Consider the following 25,788-nt stretch of genomic DNA (forward strand, 5'->3'; position numbering starts at 1 on the left):
GTTGATGGGTGTAGCACACCAACATGGCACAAGTATACATATGTAACAAACCTGCACATTATGCACATGTACCCTAGAACTTAAAGTATAATAATAATAAAATAAAATAAAAAATAAGGACATTAAACCTTTGTCTAACATGATTTTGCATATATTACCACACTTTGTTTTTATTTTCTAATTTTACCTACTAAGAACATGTATCATTTTTAAAATTAAAGAAAGCTAACCAGACAAGATAGGTCATAAAAATTAATCTTATTACTCAGGATTCCCTAAGAATTATCGAAAAAATTAAAAAAAAAAACTCCATATGGGCTACTGTTAACATTTTATACTTTAGAATCCATACCTTTAGCAGCCTGTCAAAGAGAATAATTCTATTTAGCTGGTACTCTGTGTCCTTCTCTCTGATGATTAAAGGGAGAGTGGCAGCTGCAGACAACTCATTATTGCTGTTTGAATGAGGTAAATTAGACTGGCTGTAAAAGAGAACAAAAGCAATAAAAAAAAAATGGACAAAAGTCACAACATTTTCTTTTTTCTTCCTAACTATACCGACAGTGATTTCAGAAAAAGCACAAAATTTTAATAAACCAAAATATCAGGTTATTATTTTCTATTTAGGAAACACATTTCAAAGAAAATGTATAACATTCTTATAAATCTAATATAAATAGAAAAATAAACGTAAAATGAGACTATATATACTCACTCATCTTCAAGTAATGGGTAAAATGCTTCTCCACCAACATCTTTCAATCTCTGTGTATTTAAAGACAATATTTATGTATAAACATATTGGGCAGAAACCTTGATCTGTGTTTTAAAAGACAAGTAATACAACAACTATGAATTTATAAAGGGACCTAGAAAAGTATAAAATAGAATCTAAAAATCAGTTCTTATAAACATGCAAGCATACAATGCCTCTACTGATTAAGGTTTGGCTGTGAAAAACAAATTTTCTTTTTTTTTTTCTTATCTATAGGTATCACGCATAAATGTTAGACACCTATCATGATATATTTTCCAAACACAACTCAGAATTACTAGCACTAGTATAAAACTTAATGACTGGGAAAAAAATTTTAAGTTATATGAAGAAAGATGATTAAAAAGAGGTACTATATAGCAATGTACATATTAAAAGAACAACTTAGATTTATTTTTGCTTTGGCATAATACAAGCTAAGTCAAAAAGAAAAGTGCTAGAAAAAGGATTCCAAAACATTTCTCACATCATACTTTGAACATGTATGACTCAAATAGCTAATAAATTAATGGACAGAGTTTACTTAATGATTTGTTTTACAAAGTCATTTTAATAGTTGTTCCAAATAACAACCCTGACAGTATTACAGGTATTCTTCAAAATCAGAAGCAGGAAGGCAGTAGTAAAGTAAAGTGTTAATCATATTCTAAGCAAGGTGATTAAAGTTAATGCCATCTTGCCCACTGCTCTGCTGTTCAACTTCCAACTTGAAGGCAGAATGTCTGCTCCTACGTGATTGACATAGAAGTTCAAGCTGTGTGTGCAGCAAGCACTGATCTTCTGTTGATCAGTCATTGTGCACCCATGTGAGTTATTCCCAGAATTGTTAAAGCTGAAGAAAAATCTTTTACTCAACACTAAGAATTCAGCAAACACTGAATTTACACCTGGTTCTCCTCTAAAAATTAATGTGCTATACGCTTATCCTATTTTAATAAATCTTTAGGTATATCTTTCATATATTAAAATTTTAAGTAAAGAAATTAAATTTTCCCAAGTGTTACTGCATTATTAATACACATATCTTGTTATTAAAGATTAGTTTTCAGTATCCTGAATGTCATTGATTTTATCTAATAAGTATCTTGTCTGTCTTTTCTAAATAAAATTTTTGCACATTAGGAATTTTAAAAGGTGAACGAAAACACTAAAGATAAAAATTATTTGGTTTCCATATAAGCAAATTAATATTTCTTAATAACTACAGAAGAAAAGTATTTTAAATTTCGCAAGTAGAACTGTAAAGGAATTGAGATATTTAGACCTGAAGCCTACATTCATTTAACTTGGATTATATTTAAATTGAAGAAACAAATAAAGAGCAAAACAAAATCAGCTGAAATCATATATTTTGGATGTAATTTATTGTTTGCTGCATGGTATTGTTACTTTCCACATCCTTTCTTTCAAAGACATTATAAATTCAGAGTATTGAGTAGTAATAATAATATATTTTAATTTTCTGTTGATGGCATTATGGCAGACAAGGGATTCTAATACTGCCCTACTACATAACATGTAAAATATTAAATGGTTAGCTAAGCTTTAAAACATAAGGAAAATGGTGTGATAACAGATATAAAACCAGGCTAGAGAGAAAGGAGTTAATAACTGTGGTCTAGAGATTTAGACCATAATGGGATAAAGGTTTGGGAACCTGCATAACAGACCTTCAGAATGGAAAAGACCCTTCTAAAGCCACGTAAATAAAAACTAGGGGAATTGCTAGCTTAGACAGAAAACAAGGATAGGTACCTATTTTAGCTTGGCCAATGAATGGTTAAAAATAAAAAGGCTGGGACTTCCACTTTCTTATACAACATATAAACAGCTTAGAAGGCACCATTTTTCCTCTAACAAGAAAAATGCTGAACAAACTGAAAATCAAGAACTCGTCTCACATCTATCAGAATCAGAGCACTGTGATGTCCTAAAAACTGGAGGGACCCTCGAATACATGAAATCACAGCTCACCAGGAACAGAGCCACTGCTGGAGCCTGTTAAGATCAATTAAAAGGTAATTATCTAATACTTGCAGGCTGAGCACAGACTAATATGAGAGAGAAAAACTTCTGGAGGCCCAGCCTTAGGGAGGCCTTCCTTGCTTCCATGAGATTAACCTCCACAGGTCCCACCAGGTTCCCAGGGTGAAGATCTGAGAAAAATACCCTTGACTTCCTGCAGGGGGAGGTGGAAAGTAACCAATCTGAAATATAGCCAGAGTACTCTGTTTTCCTTAAGAGAGGTCTGCCTTAAAGGGAAACTCTTCTGCCAGGTCCTAACTAACTTGGGTTTTGCAGAAATCTAGCCAACTTGGGAGGGAAATATTCAACTTCAGTCCACTCCAGTCTTTGATGTAGGTGAAAAGAAATACCCGACTCCAGTCCCTCTAGCTTTCCTGTCTCAGGTTGGGGCAAACGAGTGGGAGAAGCTGAGAAACCTTGTGAAGGTCACAGCCCAGGTACACAGGCTCACTAAAATCTGGGACTTCATCATAAGATTATAAAATACTTCTCCCCTGTACTTTACTACAATATTAATAGGGCTTCTATATAATAAGAGGATTCATTCCTTCATTCAGTTATCATATAGGAAGAAAACATATATCAAATGAAGAGAAGTACAATGGAGGAAAAAAACAAAACAGGATAAAGAATACAAGGGATAGGTGTGGCATTGCTATTTGATAAAGGATGGCCAACAAAAGCCCACCAATAGGTAACGGTTCAGCAGAGAATGGAAAGAAAGGAAATGGAAGCAGTGGAAGAGTGTTAGAGGCACTGGGAAGAGCAAGTTTAAAGGTCTTGAAACATATAACTTTAGAAAATGATTTAAAAACAAAATAAACAACCTGAGTAAACTCATAACCATTAAGCAGACTAAAGTAATGATTACACCCAGATAGGGATAAGGAGCTAACTCCTTACAATATTGTTTTTGGTTTTAAAGCTAACTTACAATATGGTTTTAAAGCTAACTCCCATGAAACATTCAAGAAATAGATATATGTAATCATATAAAGTCTTTCAGAGAATAAAAAAAAAAAGGCAACACTCTCCTATTTATCTTATGAGACTAGTACACCCCTGACAAACTAGCATGTTGCAGTAAAAGAAAAGAAACTCACAGGCCCATCTCAAATAGAAACAGAAATGCAAACATTCTAAACAAAATATTAGAAAAATCAAAACACAAATGTATAAAAAAGGAAAAATGAAATCATGATCTGATTGGGTTTATCCCAGAAATATAAACATGGCTCAACATTGAAAAACCCCATCAATATAATTAAATCCGTTAACATAATACATAAAAAACTATATGACCATCCCAATACATACAGTAAAAACACTCAGTGAAATTCAACACCCATTCATAACAAAACTTATAACTAAGAATAGATGTCTATAGCTCAATGCAAAAATATCATACTTAATTATGAAATATAAAAAGCAACCTTTTAAAACCAGAAATGAGACAGGAATGCCCACTATTTGTTTCTATTCAATAGTGTTATAGAGGCTCAGCAAAAATAATTACAAAAGAAGTGAGTGAAATGAATTAAGGTAGTGTTTTTTCCTTCATTTCCAAGAAAACCACAGAGACACTATAGAGTCCTATTCTTATTTAAAAAAGAATAGGTTCAGCAACGTTGCCTGACACAAAATCCACATAAAAAAATCAATTGCATTACTAATCATGCACAAAATAGTAGTTGAAATGGTATTTAAAAAAATATTACTGATGTATTTTTTAAAATAATCTACTGGTATACTTAAGATTTGGTACATTTTACTATATGAAAAAATATTATTGATGTGTATTTTAAACTCATCTACTGGTATACTTAAGATTTGTACATTTTACTACATGAAAATTTTGCCTAGAAAAGAACCATAAACAAATCTCAAACTCTAATGTTTAAGCTGAATTGTAGTAATGTCTTCATTTTACTTTGAAATGCAAGAACAAAAAATATGATGGATTGATGAATGACTAGAAAGATAGACAGACATGTGGTAAAGCATGTAAAATGTTAATTATAGAATCTAGGTCACAGATTAGCAAACTGTTTCTATGCAGGAACATATAACAAATATTTTTAGCTTTGTGGGCCATGTAGTCTCTATTGCAACTACTCAATTTTGCCATTGTAGAACAGAACAGCTATACACAGTAGGTCAATGAATATGTGTAACTTGATTTTGCTAATAGACCATATCAAATGGTTGATCTAGGTGGTAACTTGTTCACTGTAAATGCTTTTCAACTTTTCTGTTTAAAAATTTTTATAAAAAAAGTTGGAAAAAATCATACTCATACATATATATACACATATATATACAGACACACATACACACACACACACACACACACACATATATATATATATATATTCTATTTACAAGAGCAACAATAAATTACCTTAGGAATAAATCTCATAACTGATATACAGACATTAAAAAGAAAATTGTTATATAAAATAGGACAAAGAAATGACATATTTATTTAGGCATGTTCAAGAAATAAAACCCTACATTTTAAATACATCAATTCTCTACAAATTAACCTATAAATTCAATGCAATGTCAATCAAAACCCTGTAATTTTTTATGAAGGTCTTTATGAGGATAATAAAAATCAGCTAGTAGAGGAAGATGTTAAAGAGCTCCTACTCCATTTTGAGGACAAAAAAACTGAAGGTCTTCCTTTGCTAGTTATCAACAGTTCACATAAAACTATAGATTAAGGCAATGTGGTATTTGCTAAAATTAGAAACACAAGTCAACAAATTAGAATACCAAGGCCCAGAGACATATCCATGCACGTAGAAAAAGTTGGTATTGCACATCAAAAAAGTGAAGAGAAAACTATTCAATATATGGTACTGACACAAGGGGTATTTTTTTAATCAATGAAATACAATATTGGATACCTTCCTTACCATGTAATCTAAAATAAATTCTAGGTGGACTAAAGAACTAAATGGGAAACAATTATTTAAAACTTTTAAAAGGAAATATATAAAAACATTATAAAATATACGTATAACCTTGCTATTACTTTAAATAAGTTACAAGAAAAAATATATCAAAATACATTTGACTATAAAAGAAAATACTGATAAAAATTTAGAATTCTATTCAATAAAATAATCAAAAGTTGAAGGAAAAGCTACAGATGAGAATATATTTCCATGACAGACAGCTCACAAAGATACACTATCAGGGATATAGTTCTAAAACTCCTCAAATCAATAAGAAATCACTCAAAAGAAAAACTGACAAGAGATATGAACTAGTAATGCATAAAGAGGTAGGCGAAGTGATAAAATATATGAGAAGACTTACAACTGCACTATAATCACGAAATTAAAAACTAGTGTTACAGCAAAATACCTTTCCATATCATTAGATTAACAATTTTTTACAATTTGATAAAAGAAAGTGTTACCAGGTAAATAAAGAAATGAGAACAGTTACCCAATGATGGCAAAAAGATAAACTGATAAAATCATTTTTGTGAACACTCAGGTAATAAAGCTGAAGTTGTACAGATGCAATTCTCTGGGGCACATATTTTACAGAAGCTCTCCCATATTTTGTGAAATCAAGGAGGCATACACAATATCTTGTGTATCTGTAAGGTTTTAATTAAAGAAAAAAAAACTGAAGCAGAACTGTCAAAATATCATTCTTACATTTCTTAGCTGGCATAACGATAATGTCACAGTGGTATCATCTAAAAGTGAGCTTCTATCTCGACCTTGTCCAAAGCTTTCACCATCTTCAAAGAGAAAACTGAAAAGAAATTTTTAAAAATAATATGCACACAAAATCCAGTTTATTGTTTCTTCTAGAAAGTAAAGTTTATTCTAAGTCATCAATCCCTTCATTAAAAAAGAACTAAACTTTAGACTGGATGTTTAATAAAACAATGTATTGAGATTTCTTCAAACAAGTCTCGTTTTTAAATAACTCTTGAGTTGGTAGGAATATAAGAAAATTTCAGAAAAACAAAAGTGTCCTTTACAACCCTTTGTTCATGTAGTTTCAATGCTAACAGTACTCTCCTGACATTAGCCCAGTGTTTTCCCGAGAAACTTTATACGAGTAGAAAATGATAAAGGGAAGAAGAAAGAAAAAGCATATTGGATAGTAACCTCATAGAAGAAAGGATATTAAATAATAAATGAATAAAATTTGTTTACAATTTCAATACATTACTTTTAAGAATCTATAAACCATTTAAACCATTTCTTCTTACAATTTCCATAATCTTACCTCTTACTTTCTACTTAATTCAATGTATGAGTGGTATACTCAAAGTTAACATTTAAAAATCAGATTAAAAGAGAAAAAAATATAAACTAGTCAATCCAAACAATACAAAAGTTTAGAAAGAAAAAAGTGATGAGCAGATTACTTCTACAGTTGCCTACAGTGATCAAACGTAAGTCTTGAAATCTAAAAATTAAATTTTTATTTTATTTGAGACAGGGTCTCTCATTTGCTCAGGCTAAAGTGCAGTAGCATGATCTCGGCTCACTGCAGCCTCAACTTCCCTGGGCTCAGGTGATTCTCCCACCTGCAGCTGCCTGAGTAGCTCAAACTACAGGCACACAACACCATGCCCAGCTAATTTTTTTCTTTGTAGAGGTAGGGTTTTGTCATGTTGCCCAGGCTGATCTCAAACTCCTAGGCTCACGCAATCCACCTGCCTTGCCTCTCAAAGCCTAAAATTAAAAATTTAAAGTATTAGTAGAAGCTCAAGAAATTTAGGTTCATACCTTTATGAACAAACATGAATAGCAATGTTAATGACAATCTTAGCCCCAAGGTTGTAGAGGTATTTAACTTGCAGTCTAACTTATAGCATGATTATCTTCTTATACAGTTTTGCAGATTTGTTTGCAACACATTAGCATAGTAATGATCTCTAGGACATGCAGTGAGACCACACAGTTCATTTGTATTTACAAGTATATTTGCAAAAAGAATATAGTTGTTTTTAGTAGGCAAACTAACTAGTTTTTAGTTAACTCTCTTAAATATTCTATTGTGACTTGTGTATTTTTCATTAACATCAATTATTGCAAGATATTCCATAATATTAACTTCACTTCAAATAGGTCACAAAGCAAATTACAGATCAAAGACAAGTGATGGGAACTGCAATTAGAACCCCTGGCCAATCAAACAAGGTGTTGATTTCAACTGCTTCCAATAATCACTTAGTTGGGATGTCTACCAAAAAAAATTTAAAAACAACCAATTTTCTTTTTTATTATTACCATGTAAGTATAATTATTACCATTTATTTATTTATTTATTTAAATTTCCAAGAGAAGTTTCTTTCCTTACTTGGGGAGTGTGCAGATAGGTGGTTTGGATCGAATGATCTCCTTGTTGACAAGCTCTTTCTCCAAGTCACCTCCAGCCAAACACCAAAGGTAATAAACTTCTTCAATAGATCTTTCTGACAGGTAATCATTATTTATATCTATTAAAAGCAAATTTAAGGAATCATTGTATTATATTTTCTACCTTTATTAAAAGTCAACAGGCAGTAATAAACATTCTAAAAAAATGCCATTCTAAAAAAAAAAAAATAAACACTGAAGAACAGACTTCCAGTTTCTAGTTAGTAGTAAGGAGGCTGAAATTTGCTACTCCATCCTAACAACAAATAAAAAGCTGAACAGACTGAAAAATCAACAATTCTTGGATCTGTAAGAGAGGTGAGGACATAGGGCAAACTTCTGTCCCCAGGACTGGAGACAGACAGCAGAATACAGGGAGTTACAGCATTCTGGAACAGACATTCATGAGTAGTGCCTCAGGAACCAGTGCCAAGTTTGGAAAATCTAAACTGTAATTGACAAATTACTGGAGCTCAGTGTGGACAACTCTGAGAGTCAAAAACTCCAGGGGGAACCAGTCATAAGGGATACCCGCACACTTTTGTGAGTCTGGAGATTGACACGGTTCTCACAGTAAATATTAGAGGAAAATATCCTTATGTTTCCAGCAGTGGCAGAGGAAATGGAACCATTCTGAAATATGATGAACACTGTTCTTAACAAGGTCAGCCTTCAGGATAAACCGGTTAGTCAGAGCCTAACTGACCTGGAGAGGGGAAATACCAAAGTGCAGCCAGCTCTAGCCTTCTATGTGGTGGTTAAGGTGTGGGGAACAGAAGCATTCTGTAGTAAGTCCTATGATTAGGTCTCAATCTTTAAGTGAGCCAGTGACTCTAGACTGGAAGTGTTTCCTTGCCCTTAAGGAGTGGCTAGAACGAGCTGGAGCTTGGTGTTTCCCTTCTCCTACCTGGAGGTATGCCATGACTGGCAGATTCTGATTTAATTTTTGTAATAATTTGAATGCTCCTAGCTGAAAATAATATACTACTAAAAGTGGCTTATATAATAAAGACATTTATTCATCTCTCCTAATAAAATCATAGGTATAGGAGGGGCCTATGCTTATCAAAATTCTAGACCATTTCCTGCATTAAGAAGAGAAGGAAGTGGTGAACCTATGCTGCAGTACTTTCTTGACAAGAAAATTTGTTTTTTCCCTACAAGTAGCCCTTATGCCCAGCACTTTCATTTAGATCCAATTAGCCAATTCTAGTTCACAAGCTTACTGCCCATAGAAGAAAACACCTGGAATTTTCATCCTTTATAATGAATACATAGTATTGGAAATTTTACACTCTATATTGAAAAAGGAGTAAGGGTAGAAAATAGCACATGGGGAGGCAACTAACACAAATTGTTCCTTCTCTCCTATCTCAAGGCAATGGCTGGCTGCCTTTTCTGAAGTCTTCCTTGATGTCCCAGGCAGAAATACACAATTAGGTGCTCCTGCTATGCTGCCATTGTGCTATATTCATATAGACCTTCATTTATAATAGTGATTGTATAACTAAATGTCTGTCTGCCTTCCCATTTGGCATGAATGTTACTTAAAGATACAGTATGCGGGCCGGGCGTGGTGGTTCAAGACTGTAATCCCAGCACTTCGGGAGGCCGAGATGGGCGGATCACGAGGTCAGGAGATCGAGAATATCCTGGCTAACATGGTGAAACCCCGTCTCTACTAAAAAGTACAAAAAAACCTAGCCAGGCGAGGTGGCGGGTGCCTGTAGTCCCAGCTACTTGGGAGGCTGAGGCAGGAGAATGGCGTAAACCCGGGAGGTGGAGCTTGCAGTCAGCTGAGATCCAGCCACTGCACTCCAGCCTGGGCGACAGAGCCAGACTCCGTCTCAAAACAAACAAACAAACAAAAAAAGATACAGTATGTGACACATACCAGGAACTCAATAAATGTTTAACTGAATGAATGTTTAGTAACCATTTTCTGCCATGACTTAAGTCATAAAAACTTTTCAGAATAAAGGTAACTTACTCGTGTCACTAAACCTTACGTTCCAAGAGCTGTAATCTTCACACAAGAATTGAAAGTCTAAAAGCTGATATTCTCTTCAACATGCAGAACATAATGGTATGTAATTCTTATCAATAATATTATTTTTAGAGATCAGTTATAAATTATATAGAGTATCAGTAACTTAAATATAAAGGATAAACTGTTAGCTCAAATGTGTGTGTATTTATGTGTATTCTAGCCACTCCTTAAGGGCAAGGAAGCACTTGTCTAAAGGCTAGAAGCACAGGCTCACTTAAAGATTCAGAACTAATCACAGGATTGACTATAGAATGCTTCTGTTAACTTTAACCACCACACAGAAGGCTAGAGCTAGCTGCAATTTGCTATTTCCCCTCACCAGTTCAGTTAGGCTCTGATAATTATCCAAGCAAGTTAGGCTCTGATATTATCCAAGTAAGTTAGGCTCTGACTAACTATATACATATATATTTGTGTGTGTGTGTGTGTGTGTGTATACTTTTTGTTGTTGTTGTTTTGTTGTTTTTTTTGTTTTTGTTTTTGTTTTTTTTTGTAGAGACAGGATATCTCTGCGTTGACCAGGCTGGTCTCAAAAGCCCAGCCTCAAGCAATCCTCCCTCTTTGACCTCCCAAAGTGCTGGGATTACAGGCATGAGCCACCGCACCCAGTCAGTCAGTTATATTTTAATCACTTCCACAATTGTCTCTTAGTTCCCATGATTCCACTAATATATATTGTTGATAAATTCAAAACTGAAAGTAGGATAAGGAAACTTCCTTTAAAAACAAGACTCATATTATTTTCTATGCTTTAATTTATCATTACCTTTACACAACTGACTGATATCCTCAGGCAGAGTTAAATCAGCACATCTCAGAGAAGATGAAAACAGACTGGCAGGTTTCGTAAATGGGGTATATAAAGGTGACACCTCACTGAACACTTTGTCCTTCATTAATTCATTTGGGGTTGGCCTTGAGAACATTTAAAATACAGAGCATGAATGAAAGTCATAAAAAATTTCCTAAAATAATGGCATACATTCAAGAGACTGGTTGAAAGTCTTAAACACCTCATTAGCACAGAAAATAATATAGCTCTCCTTTGCAGAGTCTAGATGCATACTTTTATATTACAATCAAATAACTGTGAGTAAATACTGATTTTTTTTTTACTTATGTTGTACTTTACCTCATTATGTATCAAAAATATCATTCCATAAAAGCTTTTGCATTGTTTACTTTTAGCCTGACTAGCACTCACCTGCTTTACTGAATATCTTAATTAAATAATAAATATGCAAACTATTATAATAATACCTTTTGGCTTTTCTTCCTGTCCCTTAATGTGGTACATCCACACAAAACTACTATTTCTCTCTAACATGTCTTGATAAAGTTGTTTTTCTAAAGATAAATTTGTATACACTATTTTCAAACATTATATACTAAAGGAGTTTAGGGATAGCTGTATGACTAGTAGTGACATCATCAAGTCAAAGTCAATTAATGAAACTTCTAAGAAATCCTTTTTGATTATCAACAATTGTTAGTTTATCACACCACTTATCCAAGTTCACTGCTATAACACATATTGATAACAAACTTTTATTCTCATTTCACTGATGTTATTATTGGGTCTAGGAATACCTACATTCCACAGTCTTAGTTGATATTCTACTTAAAAGCTTGGAAATGTACCAGTAACTTCTTTAGTATATGTCAGTTTTCTGACCATGGTTTAACTTTAATTACTTTTTCATTTATTCACAAAAAATGAAAGCTTACATCATTCATGGTTATGATACTGATGTCAATTACATACTACTACATATGTACATTATCTTTATTTAATCCATTATATTAAAACAAATATGAAAAAAATCAATTGCTTATGTGTAAAGGATCTCAATGTAATCCCAATCTCTAAATAATATCAACCTCTTAGAAGGATGGAAGGTGAGGCACTTCTTTAAAAGATCTATCACAGTTTCAGGAAGCTCCTGGTAAATAAAGGGAGAAAATAATTAATTAAAATGATCAATTTTAGAAATATACTTTATTCAAACGTTTGCTAAGCTAGAAGGTTTTGATGTGTAAAAAGTTTTTATTTGTACTTTATACAAATTTTGTCACTGTGAAAAAGCAAATACTTAAAGAGAAATAAGCATTGCTTTAAAATAGCTTCCAAGTGGATCGCAAGTGCGTAAAATCAATTTTCATAAACAGATTGCTATGATTTGAATGTGTCCCCTCCAAAGTTCAGGCTTTATGAACTTTGAAATGTAACGGCCAATGTGATGATATTAAGAGGTGAGGCCTTTAAGAAGTGATTAGGTCATAAGGGCTCTTCCCCTGGTGAATGGCATTAAGAGGCTTATAAAGGTGAGACTTCACATAGCAATTGCCTAGCTTGCCCTTCCACCTTGTGAGGACAGTGTTTCTCTCTCAGAAGACTGCAGCCCTCACCAGACAACCAAACGTACTGGTGCCTTGAACTTGGACTTCCTAGTTTCAATAACTGTGGAAAAATAAACTTTTGTCTTTATAAGTTACCCAATATCAGGTTTTTTTGATAATAGCACAAATGGACTAAGACCCAGATTAATGACAAACCTTTATAATGTCCAAACAACCATGCTCTTCAGCCAGAACTATTAAAGTGTCATCTACACAGTCTATAAAACAGAAAAACTATATGAATAAATGCTACTTTTCTAATCTATCCAACAAATCAGAAAATAAACTGATCAAAAATGTTTTAATGCAGTAGTGCAGTTTTAGAACTTAAAATACTGAAAATTTTATCATTTTGTTAAATTTCTTTACACGTTTTGATAAAAATGAAAAGCTTCAGACAAATACTAATTGAATAACTGACACTGAAAGATATCAGTTTAAATAATTTGATAAAGGAGCAATTCCTTTACAAGGAAGGTAAAGATACTCTAGCTCTCTCTGTCTCTCTCTAAATATATACATGCAGACACACATAGTTGACCCTTGAACAACATGAGTTTAAACTGCATAGGGCCACTTATCTGTGGATTGTTTCCAACCAAACATGGGTTGAAAATACAGTATTTGTGGATGCGAAATCTGCACGTATGGAGGACTGACTTTTCATACACATGGGTTCTGTGGGGCCGACTGTGGAACTTCAGGACACATGGATTTTGGTACATGTGGGGGTGCTAGAACCAATCCTCTTCAAGAAATGACTGTACAAAAACAGCGCTTTTTAAGAAGGCTTTGTAGATTTGTTTTTATGATTACAGGACTAATTTATTTTTATTATACATAATTTGGAAAATGTACTTACATTTATTTGGGAATTTCAAGTTTAAGTTTAGATTACAGACCATATTTAAGAATCTCCAAGGTTTCTTAATAGCTGTAGTATCAATCTTTGTAATTAAATGTGGTAAATCTGGTAAAACTTTTGCAAATTTCTTTATAACTCATTATTATTTAATGTTTACTAATACTTTTCCATACATATTCTTATTTGTAAATCTTTTTAACTTGGATACTAATCTGTCACTCTTTTGCATAAAGTGTTCTATCACTGTTTTTCTCTCCTTAATTACCAAACGTGCTTAATTAATTCCACTCTAAAGTAGATTACATAAATTTTTATTAATTTGAATTATACATGTTTGGATCCACACACATGAAAATTCATATGAGCCTTTTATATGGAAAAAATCAATATTCGTCTTGAGTTGTTATTTGTACATGATTCATCAAATAGAAAGATAGCCCAAAAGTAAAGATACATTGTCTGAAGGTAAACTGCTACAGAAATACAATTTTATATTCTCATATTTTGATTTCACAAGTTAATTTACTTGGCTAGATCATAAAGCTAAGATTATTTCCATCTAGGTTAAAATTCCTCAGAGAATAAAGACATTTCTGCTGTAATGTTTTAGAAGGGACCTCATATGCTGTTCTGCTGATCATTACCACTGATCATTAGCAACTTGAGTAAAGGGGGGATATTTCAGTGTCCTCACTATTTCAAAAGAACACATCCTCAATGTGCATGATTACTAATAGTTACACCAAGTTATATTTATATGTGAAAGATAAGCAATTATATGACACTTACCCAAAGTAAGCAAAAATTTTAGTCTTTCAGAAATATCCAAGCTCTGAAATAATTTTCTTCCCTAAATAAAATGAGAAAAGAAATTTGTGTTAATATTTACACGTTTTTTTCTAGGAAGGTATTTTTCTCCCCTTATAGCTGAAACTGATTTTATCAGGCATCTCCATTTATCTCCAAAAGTTTTATTGGATTTTTAAAGTCAGCTCCACTAAAGAAAAATTACAGGTGAAATAACATTTTAGAAAGTGTTGCACAATATGTATCATTTAAACATTTCATACATCTAAGGGTCATTATATTCTAGTTTGATGTAAGCATTGTTCACTTTTGAAATCAACACATACCTGGATATCTAGAGGTATTCCAGGCCACGTGGAGTCTTACTTTATTGAGAGCAAGATGCCCCCTGGGTAAGACTGATTATACCCTTTCATCTACCGAGCTAATTCTTACTTAAATATTATGATCCAGGTAGCCTGTTTCTCCATTAAAAAATTTCATAATACTCTCTGACCACAATAACTTCAGAAGCCATCCTTCATGCTCCTACAGCACCTGGTATATTTTAAGATGCACACATTATATTTTAATTATTTCCTTATTAGTCTGCCTCAGGAGGCTCCTTGATATAAGGTCTGGAGTCAAACACTTATGCCTTCAGCATTTATGAGTTGAGCAATGAATGTGTGCCAAATTGGACTCTCCCACCACCAAATAGTTACATAAATTGGGCAAACTACTTAATCATCTGAAGTCTCACTTTTCTCATCTGTAAAATTAAAATATTAACTGTACATATACCACAGGTTATAGTGAGGGTTACATAACACAGAATATGCTTCATTAATGTTGGCTATCATTATATTCCTCTTATTATGAACAAATTAAGCTTATATGATCATTTAAATAAACTTAGAAGGAAAAGGCTTAAGATGATCTGGTGTTTATAGAAAAGAGAGATGCTTTGATTTTTTTTAATAGAGAAGAAAAAATGTTCTTAAACACTTATCAAATCAGAACTACAGGTAGAGATCATTGAAAAAAAACTGCTATTCTTCTCAATCTTACATTATTGTCATATCAATCTTCCAAAAACATGGTTTTGACTTCAATATCTTGTTAAACTTTTAATGGTACTCCACATATCTTACATAAACAGTATAAACATCTTAACTTTGCAAAAATATACACATTACAGAGATATCAAAATAATATACATCTGGTAACATTTACATTCACACTTAGTAAAAGTATGTTTCTAGAGATGCCAAAAAATATATGAAATTAATTATCAAACATGATTAAGCCATATTAAGCCTTTTTTCCTCATATGTAATCAATTTGTACAGCAAAGACATATTATTATTAACTTTCCTCTCCAAAAGATTATTCCAATAAATGCACAATTTCTTTTTACTATATTAATATTTCTTTATACATACCACACAGAGCTCAAATAAAATGATTCCAAGAGACCATACATCTGATTTGGGGCCAGAAGGCAATGGTTTTTTACTTGGCATGTGATCAGTGGTTTTGAAAATTCCCTGTGCAATTACCTCAGGGGCCAAGTATGAGGGATACCTGTAATGACACATTAAAATAATGAATAATTACAACAGGGAAAGAAGCAATAGTACATTTTTACAATCAGTGTGGTAAGATCTATGTAAAAGTCCCATGCAATTAAATTAACAACTGCTGCTAGAAAGCATTCTAAACTAACCATTATAATACAGACCTTTAATGTCAAGGAATCAAGAGTAAATATACACAAGTCTCAAACAGTTTTAAAACCCTCATGTTTCCCTCCAGCATTAACTCCTTTATTTGCTTCTCTCTGGTTTCCAAGTGTTTTTCCTTCCTGCTTATTGCCTATCTTCCCTTAATACTGAATTACTATTTAAAGTGCATTTTATCTCTTAAAAAAGTATTTATTATTTTTAGTAGTAAGAATGTTAATGCTATAAAAAGATATAAATTGAAAAGCAAAACTCCTATCTCTATACCCCATCACCCTGACATATTTATGTATATATAACTTTGTCCACTCATCACCTCTGCCCCACACGGTAAAACACTACACATATTGTTATGTACTCTTTTTCCACGTAAAGTATATTTTAGAGATTGTTCTTTAAAAACACAAGTATAGAGTTTTCTCATTCTGTCTGAAAACTGCCAATAATTTCATTGATGCTCTTAATTTGATAAAACAAAAACATTTTGGAACTTCCATTCTTTTGCTATTACCAATAATGAGATGAATATATTATGACTATTACATATCCCAGAAGTATATGCATATGATTGACAGATATATTCTTAGAAGTGGCACTCCAAGATCATACGGTATGTGCATTTTAAATTTTGACTTATCATACCAAGTTGCCCTGTGGAGAGGTTATATGGATTTATATTGTCATAAGTAATATATGACAGTGCCTATTTCCTCACAACTTCACTGACATAAAAGGCTTTTGAAAACTGGTTTAGCAAATATTGAATAAATGCAAAACACTGCGTCTTAAATATGGATAAGGTATAAAGAAGAAAGCTTCAATGAACACCCATGTACCAAGAAGCAGTTTAAGTGAAGAACATAAAATTATCACTGAAAGTCCCTTTGTGCTTCTCCCTGATTGTATCTCCATTCCTGTTCCTCCAGAGGAGAAGATACCTGGAATTTTTGTGTTTGTCATTCTCCTCCATTTCCTGATGGTTTTACCATGTTTGTATCCCTAAAAAATGTACTGTTTAGTCAAGCATATCTCTGAACTTTATAACACTGGAATTAGGATGACTGTATTCTTTTGCTTTTTCAATCAAGATTATCTATATTGTTGCATGAAACTGTATCCATTAAATTCTTATTTCTATTATACGAATATATCATAATTTATACATTCAAATAGCAATGGCATTTAAGCTGTTTCCTGCTTTTTATTATTAATATTATGAACAACATTGCACAGAATGCCATGTATGGTATACATCTGCAAAAGGTTCCCAATGTTAACAACCTAGAACCAAACTTCTAAGCCATAGGATATGTGCACTTTCTACTTCATTAAACAATGCCAAATGTTTTTCAAAAGGAGTTATACCAATCTATACACTTGCCAGCAGTGAATGACTGTTCCTATTGTTTTACTTCTTCACCAACACTTGATATTTGACAGACTTTTTAATGTTTAACAATCTGGTATATAAAATCTATTGTGGTTTTACTTTGCATTTCCTTGAAAATTAATGACATTGAGGCAAATGTTCATATGTTTATTAGTCATTTGGGTTTATTATTGTGTGATATGCCCATTCAAGTCTTTTGCTTATTTCTCTAGTTATTTTGGGGTCCCCAAGACCACTCTCATGTTTAAAAATTCACTAGAAAGACTTACAAGACTTAGCAAGTAAGTGTACTCACAGCTAAGATTTATTACAGTGACACAGTAAGGGCATAGCTGAATCACAAGGGATAAAGACAGAGAGGGAGTCTCAAGGAACCTATATAGAGGCTTCCTTATGCTCTCTCCCTCCTATCAGGGATCACACAGAATACATTCTTCTTCCAGCAACAAAAATGTAGCACCATGTATGTGATGTATCTTTAGTTTTCTTTTATTTTCTTTCTTTTTTTTTTTTGAACTTCTTTCCCAATCTTGAAGAACAAATGTTATGTGATGTTTCTGGCCAGAGAAGCCCATTGAAAATCCAAGGATTTTCTTTGGGACTTGTCACACAGGCACTCTCTGCCTGGCATGTACAAAAATTCAAGAACTCAAGAAGGAAAGCAAGTGTTCAGCATAAACCACTTTGGTTCTTTACAAGCACAGTAAACTAGCCTCAGCAGTTAGGGATCCATGGGAACATTTCTGCAATCCAAGTTTCAGGGCAACAGCCAAGGGCAAACATTGCTAGCAGGACTTAGTTTCTAAGGATAGCAGTCTTAGGCTTTCTATGATAATCTTTTACTGCACGGTTTTTCTTTAATTCCAGACACTAATGTCTTCTTCAGTAATTATGACTCGAAATATTTTCTACCACTTTGTGGTTTTGTCTTTTCTTTCTCTTTATGGTATCTGTTTATGAATGAGAAGTTCTTATCTTTCAGTTGAATTAAACTTTTTTCCTTATACTTAATGATTTTGTCAAAATAATTTGTTAATTTTCTCAAAGTTTCAGTTTAGCCTTTTATATTTAAGTTTCTTGATCCATCTAGAATTCATTTTTCATATGATGTCAGACAAAGTACAACTTATTTTCCTACATAAATAAGCAATTGAGCCCTGTTCCCTTTATTGAAACCTGTTTCTCCCCAACTAGTCTGCAGTGCCAACTGTATACTAAATCAAATCTCCACACATACAGAGATTTGTTTCTTGGCTCCCTCATCTGTTCATTTGGTCAATTTGCCTAAGAGTATACTATTACACTATTTTAAGTAAAATATTTTCATATAAAATGTATTTTATTAAATAATTACTGATAATTGTTAAGACCTCTCAAAACATACATACCTTTTAGCTTCTCTTTGGGAAAATGTGGGCTCTTTGTGGGTGTTTGTTCTTCTCTATATATATTTTAAAACTACCTTGCCAAGTATTTTCTCTTTCACATACAGTTGAATTTTTATTGAAAATAGATAAGATATAAAGACAGGTTGTAGAGAACATCTTAACAATACTGACTCTAACAATCTATAAACATGGTATCTCCATTTTTTTTATGTCTTCTTTAACGTCTCTCAAAAAGATTTATATTTTTTCCATAAAGGAACATATACTATCACGGGATTTTGTGGTGTCACTTTGTCAGGTGGAAACCTCTGTGGCCAGTGGTGCCTTTGCCTGAGTTTTGCTTGGACCCACTGGGCTCGTTCCATCCACTTGGACTAGCAGGCTGTGCTCAGCTTATGCTACTGGCCTGGGAGCTTATGCTGGCCAAGGGAGAGCCAGGCATGGAGTGGCAAGGGGTTATGAGTGAGTGTGGGGTCTGGTCACTGTGCACAGCCAGGCATACTGGCTGTGGCACAGCGGGCAGGTCCAGGTGCTCACACAGGCGCTGGCTCCCTGCAAGGCTGTGGTTGGATCAGGTGTGTTGCAAGCAGCTTCCAAGGCTGGCACCAGGGAACATAGTTGTGCATGGAAACTTGGAGATGCCAGGAACTGCAGAGCCCCAAAGAGAGTGTCACAGCCCTGGCTCAGAAAGCTCCTAGGTCTGGGATCCCCAAAGGGCTGCAGCTCCTCTCTCCTTCTGTCTTCTTTCCTTGCCACCTGCATTGTGGCAGGTAAGGGGTTGTTTCAGCCGTTTGTTATAGCTGTTTTAGCTCTGCCATTTGGCAAGTCGCAAATTCTTGTCCTGCATCCGGGAATAAGGTACATGGACAAGTGGAGGGTGAGCAGGCTGAAGAGATTTATCCAGCTATAGAACACCTAAGGAGACCCACAGCGGGTAGTTCCTCTCCACAGGCAGGGTGCCCCGATGAGCGTTCAGCACTCAGCTGAGAGGAGACCCTAGGGTGGATAGCTTCTCCCCTCAGGTGGGGTGTCCCTATGAGTGTTCAGCCCTCAGCAGAGAGAAGACCCTGGGGTGGGTAGTTGCTCTCTGCAGCTCGCCATCCATTATCTGCTCAAGTCTAGCCGAGTCCAGGGTTGTTATGGTCCTCAGAGGGAAGAAGTGCACGTCCGTTGGTCCATGGGCGGCCATGGGTGGGCCCAGAAAAAGCACCACAAGTTCCCACTCAGGTCCATGGGACTGGCAGCCTGTCTCCCAGGCTTCAGGCACTCCCTGGCTTGAAGGCGGGGCTTCACCAGGGACCCACCCCCTTCTACCCAGGAACCTATCTGACTCCTGTCACTCTTCATGGTACCCAGGCTATTTGTGCCAAGAAGCGCCTGCAGGCCAGCGCTGAGCTGCCCTCAGCCCCTCTTCGGACTCCCTCCCTTGCCTGTTGGTGTCCAAAGTTCACAAGGGTCAAGGCAACAGGGGGCTGGAGTGTCAGTGCTGCCTCGAGTGTGCACACACCCAGCCGGGGTCCAACAGCACCTGGGCTTGGCCCTGACCACCCTCCAAGATCAGAGTGGGTACAGGGAGCAGGGAGAGGTCAGGCAGTGGGAGCAGACATTTCTGAGCCTACAGGTGCACCTGGGAGAGCAGGGCTCCTGTCTGCTTTCAGCCCCCAAGAGCACAGGGAAGCCCAGGTCTGCAGCACCAACTTGGGCAGCTGCAGCTGTGCCCAGGAAGATGGGGCTCCTGCCTGCTCCTGGCCCCCATAGGCTCCGTGAAGTGACAGCCCCAGTAGCACCTCCCCCACTGCAGCCGGCATCGTGGTAGTGCCCATTCCACACAGGCTGCCACTGCCATCAATACCTGATTTGATTCCATAAAGTACTCATTTTGCCTGTTCTATATCTTATAAAAGCTATACATGGTATGATGCTATACATGCTTGTTTTATATACTATATATTTCATGTACAAAAATTTAACCTCCCATCTCAATTAGAAAACAAAGAACTATATACCTGAGGGCACTTGCGTATCTTTTTATAAATCCTCTACAATTACCAATGAGACTTAAATAGAGGATATACTCAGTATAGTTTTGCTTAAAAAAAAAAAATTCCTATCAAAAATGCCCATTAGGATGGCCTTACAAATGACAATTTAAAAAGCACGTAGTAAATAAGAATTAGACATAGGAGCCATTGCTAAATTTGAATCCCAGTTCCTAGAAATAAAAGGAGTAAGAACAGTTTTAGACGAGAGATGGAGTGAAATTTTGCCATACGTATTACATATGTGCATGCCCCTTCCTCATTTATTGTCAGATTTAGTCATGAGCACACACAATCTAGATTTTAAAACCAGCTAGATTAAATTGTGTCCTCTTACAATGATGATTATAATCAAAATATATTTAAATATGTTTCATCTATGTAATGTATATTAAGTAGACATTCAAATATTATTTCTGTTTTTCTTCCTGTCTTTTCTACAACCTCCTCAAACTATCATTGCTAGTACTTATTTACTTTCAAAATACAAGTCAATTAAGTCAGGGAATGTGACTTAAATTCAAATGGGTAAATTTGGTTTTTAACTCCTTTTTCATTTTAATAGAATGATGATGTGATACCAGTATCTTCTTATGATTTGCTTGTGTATTTCCCTCATATACAAATTTGTATTGTGTTATTTTACTCTAAGATGACGATATTGCTCTTCTAAATGATGTGATACCTCTAGAAACAGCTGAAGTCTAGTGGAAGCAGCACTATATTAGATGTTATAATACCTGTGTTCTAATTTCAGTTCTACCACATATTCTATATATGATTTAGGTTTCTTCATCTGTAAAACTGGAATATTACTGCCTACCTCATAAAGCTGTAATAAATGTTAGTGAATCTATAAAGACATTTAATAAGAATAAAAAGTTAATACAAATGCAATGGTGTACTTTTATCATCACCATAATATATCCAGAAGTCAGTGTTCATCTTTATTCCTGATTTCCAGCACATCTAACTGAAAAATGATAATGAAAAATCAAGCAAAACTATAGGTACATTGTTATATCAAAAACTTCTGACAGGACAGAGATAAACTTTGTTTCAAATATTTTAGTTTCCCTTTTAATCATAGGAAAATTATTAAAAAATAATAAGCTCTAGAATTATTTAATGTAGGTCATCTTTTTTCAACAACCTTCTCTTCTGTATCATAGCATTTTAACACTCAAAGACAATTACCAGAACTTTGCTGTGAGTATGACTGATGAGGTAAATAAAGTGGCTTTCATCATCTGTTTGATGTTTTAACAAGGTATTAAGCTACTGGCCAACTGAAATGAATGCCCGATTTCCAACTCTTTACAGTATTTTGAAACAGATGGTAACATTTTACTTTGTTGTTCCTTAATATTTGTCTTTTGAATCAACTGCAAGCTTCTTCTGGTGTAAATATTTTCTTTCATGCCTTAGCTGTTTGATCACTTTATTTTTCCTGGCTAATGTTTCACATTTTGCTCTTTGATATTTTCTGGTAAGACCCTTTGGGTCTAAGACTTCAAAGCAAGCCAGACCAAATGGTAACACAAGACCAATTCTATCCAAGCATTTTAAATTCAAGTGTAGCTCTTACTTGATATGCTTTAAGAAAAATCACCTCCTTTCTTTGATTCACCACTGAAACCTAAAGTACCTTTAAATAAAAATAAAAAACTTAAAGTAATTTTTAAGTTTTTGGATTTCTTTCTTACACAAATTGATTTAGACAAAAGCAGCAGCAGCAATCATTTATACTACAGCTACTTAAAAGTCACCTTGAGAGGCATTTATCATACATGACAAAGGAGCTAGAGCCTCACTAAAAACTTACATTCAAATATAAGTTGAATAAAAAAAACCCTTTCATATTCGAAAGGGCTTTTTTGAACAAATAAGAAATTGTAGACTGTCTTTGCAAAATACCATTTTCATGCTTATGAAACAAGAATTGGTTTTTGCCTGTAAGTTTTCAACACACAAAACTGTAAGACTATGAATTTATGTACCTTAATAAGTAGTCCATCAAAACAGAAAATTCTCTCACTAAACAGTGAGCTTCTTGAGGAGAGAAAGCTATCTTATTTATTTTTGTAAAACAAACAGGCATAAGAGAAATTGCTCAATAAATGTTTCCTCACTGAATGAAGTTTAAGATTATTATCTATGTCTTAATAATAAGACGCAGCCATAAACTTAACAAAAAGTTTAGTTAAGAAACCTATAATTTGAGTTACAAAGAAAAAAGGGCAAGTTATATATGAGGCTGGCTTTTAAAAAAATTATATTAAGTTTTTAAGTAACATTCTGTTTCAAAAACACACTCCATGACTTCATATCACAATTCTCAGTAACGGTGTGATAGAACTTATTTTAGGAAGCCCAAAGAGGAAAACACAAAGGGATACTATCAAAAACAGCCACACTACAATTGAAAAAATACGATCAAGGTCTCTAGGTTAGATAATAATACTGCATCAAGTTTAGTTTCCTTGTTTTGACAACTGTTCTGAGGTCATGTAAAAAAACAAAGTCCTTCTTTTAGAAAATACAAATGGAAGTACTTAGAGGTAAAAGTGCTATTACATACTTTAATTACTTTTAAGTGATTATAAAAAACAATCATTATACACATACACACATATATGCTTAGAGAAGAAAACAGAGAAAAAGCAAATGTAGTGAAATGTTAACATTTGGAGAAACTGATGAAGGGTATAGAGGAATTCTTTGTACTATTTTTGTAACTATTTTATCTAAAACAATCTCAAATCTTCAAAAAAGAAAATAATTCTGAAAATGTCTAAAAGCAGCCACACAAATATAACACAAAAATCTGTATCAAAAACATCTACTTGAATATACATGAAACAACCTTCCATTTCTTTTGTGGAGGGCAACATACATCTGCAATTCCATAACAGAAGTGATTAAATAAACCTTTCTGAACTTAAACATAGACTTTCAGGTATGGAATTTATCTCTATCTCTAATATCCACAATGACTCAACTTGAGTCTTCATATATAATCATATCTTAGAGAAAAGGGAATTAAACATAAAACATTAAATTGAAAATAAGGTGAGAGTGATATTTTTCAGTCTCTTGATGCACACACATTATCATTAATTGAGAATCTAGTTATCCTTCTTGCCGTGAATTGATTTGATTCTGAATGAAATACAGAAATATTATAATGTAAAAGATGTCAATACTGCTAGCCTCTCTGTCAATTCAATGAATGATCAACATCACGGATCTATAGGATGCTGGGAAAAACTCATTGTCTACTCATTTTAAAAGTATATGGAAAATTGAGATGCATTAATTTTAAAAAAGCTGTTTTCATGTTAAAAAGGAATATCAAATATAATTAACAAAATATACACGTTATCAAAGATTACAAAATTTAAAAAGAAACTCAAAATAGAGGAAAACATATCCTTACCCTATTGGGAAATCAACATCATCACCATGAGCTGTCATGTGATAAAGTCCAAATTTAGCCAATTTAATATGTCCCTACAATAGTAAAGAGAAAAAACACTATCAAATATTTTATTATAATTGGCAAGGAAAATTATTATACATTTTATACCTGAAGAAACAATTATATAACAATATTTTATCAAAATACCACTATAGAAGATTTTAAAAAAACACAATTTTAAAAAAAACTGTCAATAGTCTGCTTTAGACTCATTAAATATGTATACATGCATATGTACACATATATATCTCAAAATGACAAAATGACAAATGACATTTAATATTTTTGCTGTTACATTGTCTAGTTATTTCACAAAACAAAGAGGCAAAAATGTTCTCATCTGTCTTGAAACTTTGGTTAGAATGGTAACCAAAATTATTATGGTAATTTTCACAGAGCAAATTTTTCTCCATGGAGTTGCAAGTCCATTTATATTTATAATTTAACTGTGAAACAGGAAAACTTAACTTGAGAATATCAGTTCAAAACTCATCAAGATTTTGGTGAATCTGCTAGATTTCCAATGATTTTTTATATTGTTTGAGAATAAAAATAACTATCATAAGTATAAGGCTCTTAATAAATGATAAATATAATTTCATATCTTTTAAATTTTTTCCCTTTTAATCTATAAGGCTTAAAATATTAAGTTGATCTTAAAATTGGTTTTTCTTCTCACAAACATTATTTCCAAGCATTATAAAATATTTATATTTAAAAACAGCTTAGATTGATACGGCAATGATTCGTTACTGCCATAAATCTGAAATTAATGAGTACACTTTTCTGTGTTTGTGTTTGTGTGTTTGTTTTTTAGAGACAGGGTCTCACTCTGTCACCCAGGCTGGAGTGCAGTGGTGTGATTATAGCTTACTGTAGCCTCAAACTCCTGGGCTCAAGCAATGTTCTCATCTCAGCCTCCTAAGTACTGATTTGGGAAAAGAACCAGAGAACAAGGATAATCCTACTAATACAGCAAATAATGCCCATGAAAAAATTTCCTCGAATATGTTTTTATATATTCTATGAAAAGGAATAAAATTACAATTATTCCTGAAAATATACAACCTTGCTACCATAATTCTCTGTGAAGAGTTTACAAGCTGCTTCTTAATGCCCCATAAGATTTCCAGTAGAGAAACAGCACTTCAATAGTAAAAGGAGGTAGGTATGAACAGCTGGTAAATAAGGAGATAAATAGAAGAGGAAAGAAGGCAGAAGAAAAACAGAGAAAACACAACACAGTTGGTTTATATGAATAACATTCTAGCAAAAAGAGCTATTTTCTTAAAAACGAAAATAAATTAAGAGGAGGAGTATATTGGGAAGCCACAAGGTTTTAGAAGTAAGAGTAAAATGAAAAAAACCTATAAAGTTAGAAAATGAGTTTTGTGGGAAAAATAATCCATGTGAAAGATACACAGATTAAATAATTTAAGGATTCT

General features: G+C 33.7%; 1 protein-coding gene across 4 annotated transcripts in view; it reads right to left on the reverse strand.

The window, feature by feature from the left end:
• The window catches only part of TBCK (TBC1 domain containing kinase), a 248,808-nt gene that overhangs the window by 168,800 nt on the left and 54,220 nt on the right, over nucleotides 1-25,788 (reverse strand). For 2 of the 4 annotated variants that reach the window (XM_011945712.1, XM_011945713.1), the window contains exons 5-14: nucleotides 24,302-24,375; nucleotides 15,746-15,887; nucleotides 14,304-14,364; nucleotides 12,806-12,867; nucleotides 12,131-12,192; nucleotides 11,016-11,164; nucleotides 8,141-8,279; nucleotides 6,478-6,577; nucleotides 716-765; nucleotides 353-482 (exon numbers count right to left, since the gene is read on the reverse strand). In XM_011945712.1, the coding sequence (XP_011801102.1) occupies nucleotides 353-482; nucleotides 716-765; nucleotides 6,478-6,577; nucleotides 8,141-8,279; nucleotides 11,016-11,164; nucleotides 12,131-12,192; nucleotides 12,806-12,867; nucleotides 14,304-14,364; nucleotides 15,746-15,887; nucleotides 24,302-24,375 (969 nt within the window). The remainder of the gene's footprint in view (nucleotides 1-352; nucleotides 483-715; nucleotides 766-6,477; nucleotides 6,578-8,140; nucleotides 8,280-11,015; nucleotides 11,165-12,130; nucleotides 12,193-12,805; nucleotides 12,868-14,303; nucleotides 14,365-15,745; nucleotides 15,888-24,301; nucleotides 24,376-25,788) is intronic. The other 2 variants (XM_011945714.1, XM_011945715.1) reach the window with 2 other exon arrangements.

The sequence above is a fragment of the Colobus angolensis genome, unplaced genomic scaffold, assembly GCF_000951035.1.
Source record: "Colobus angolensis palliatus isolate OR3802 unplaced genomic scaffold, Cang.pa_1.0 Scaffold244, whole genome shotgun sequence".
NCBI lineage: Eukaryota > Metazoa > Chordata > Mammalia > Primates > Cercopithecidae > Colobus > Colobus angolensis.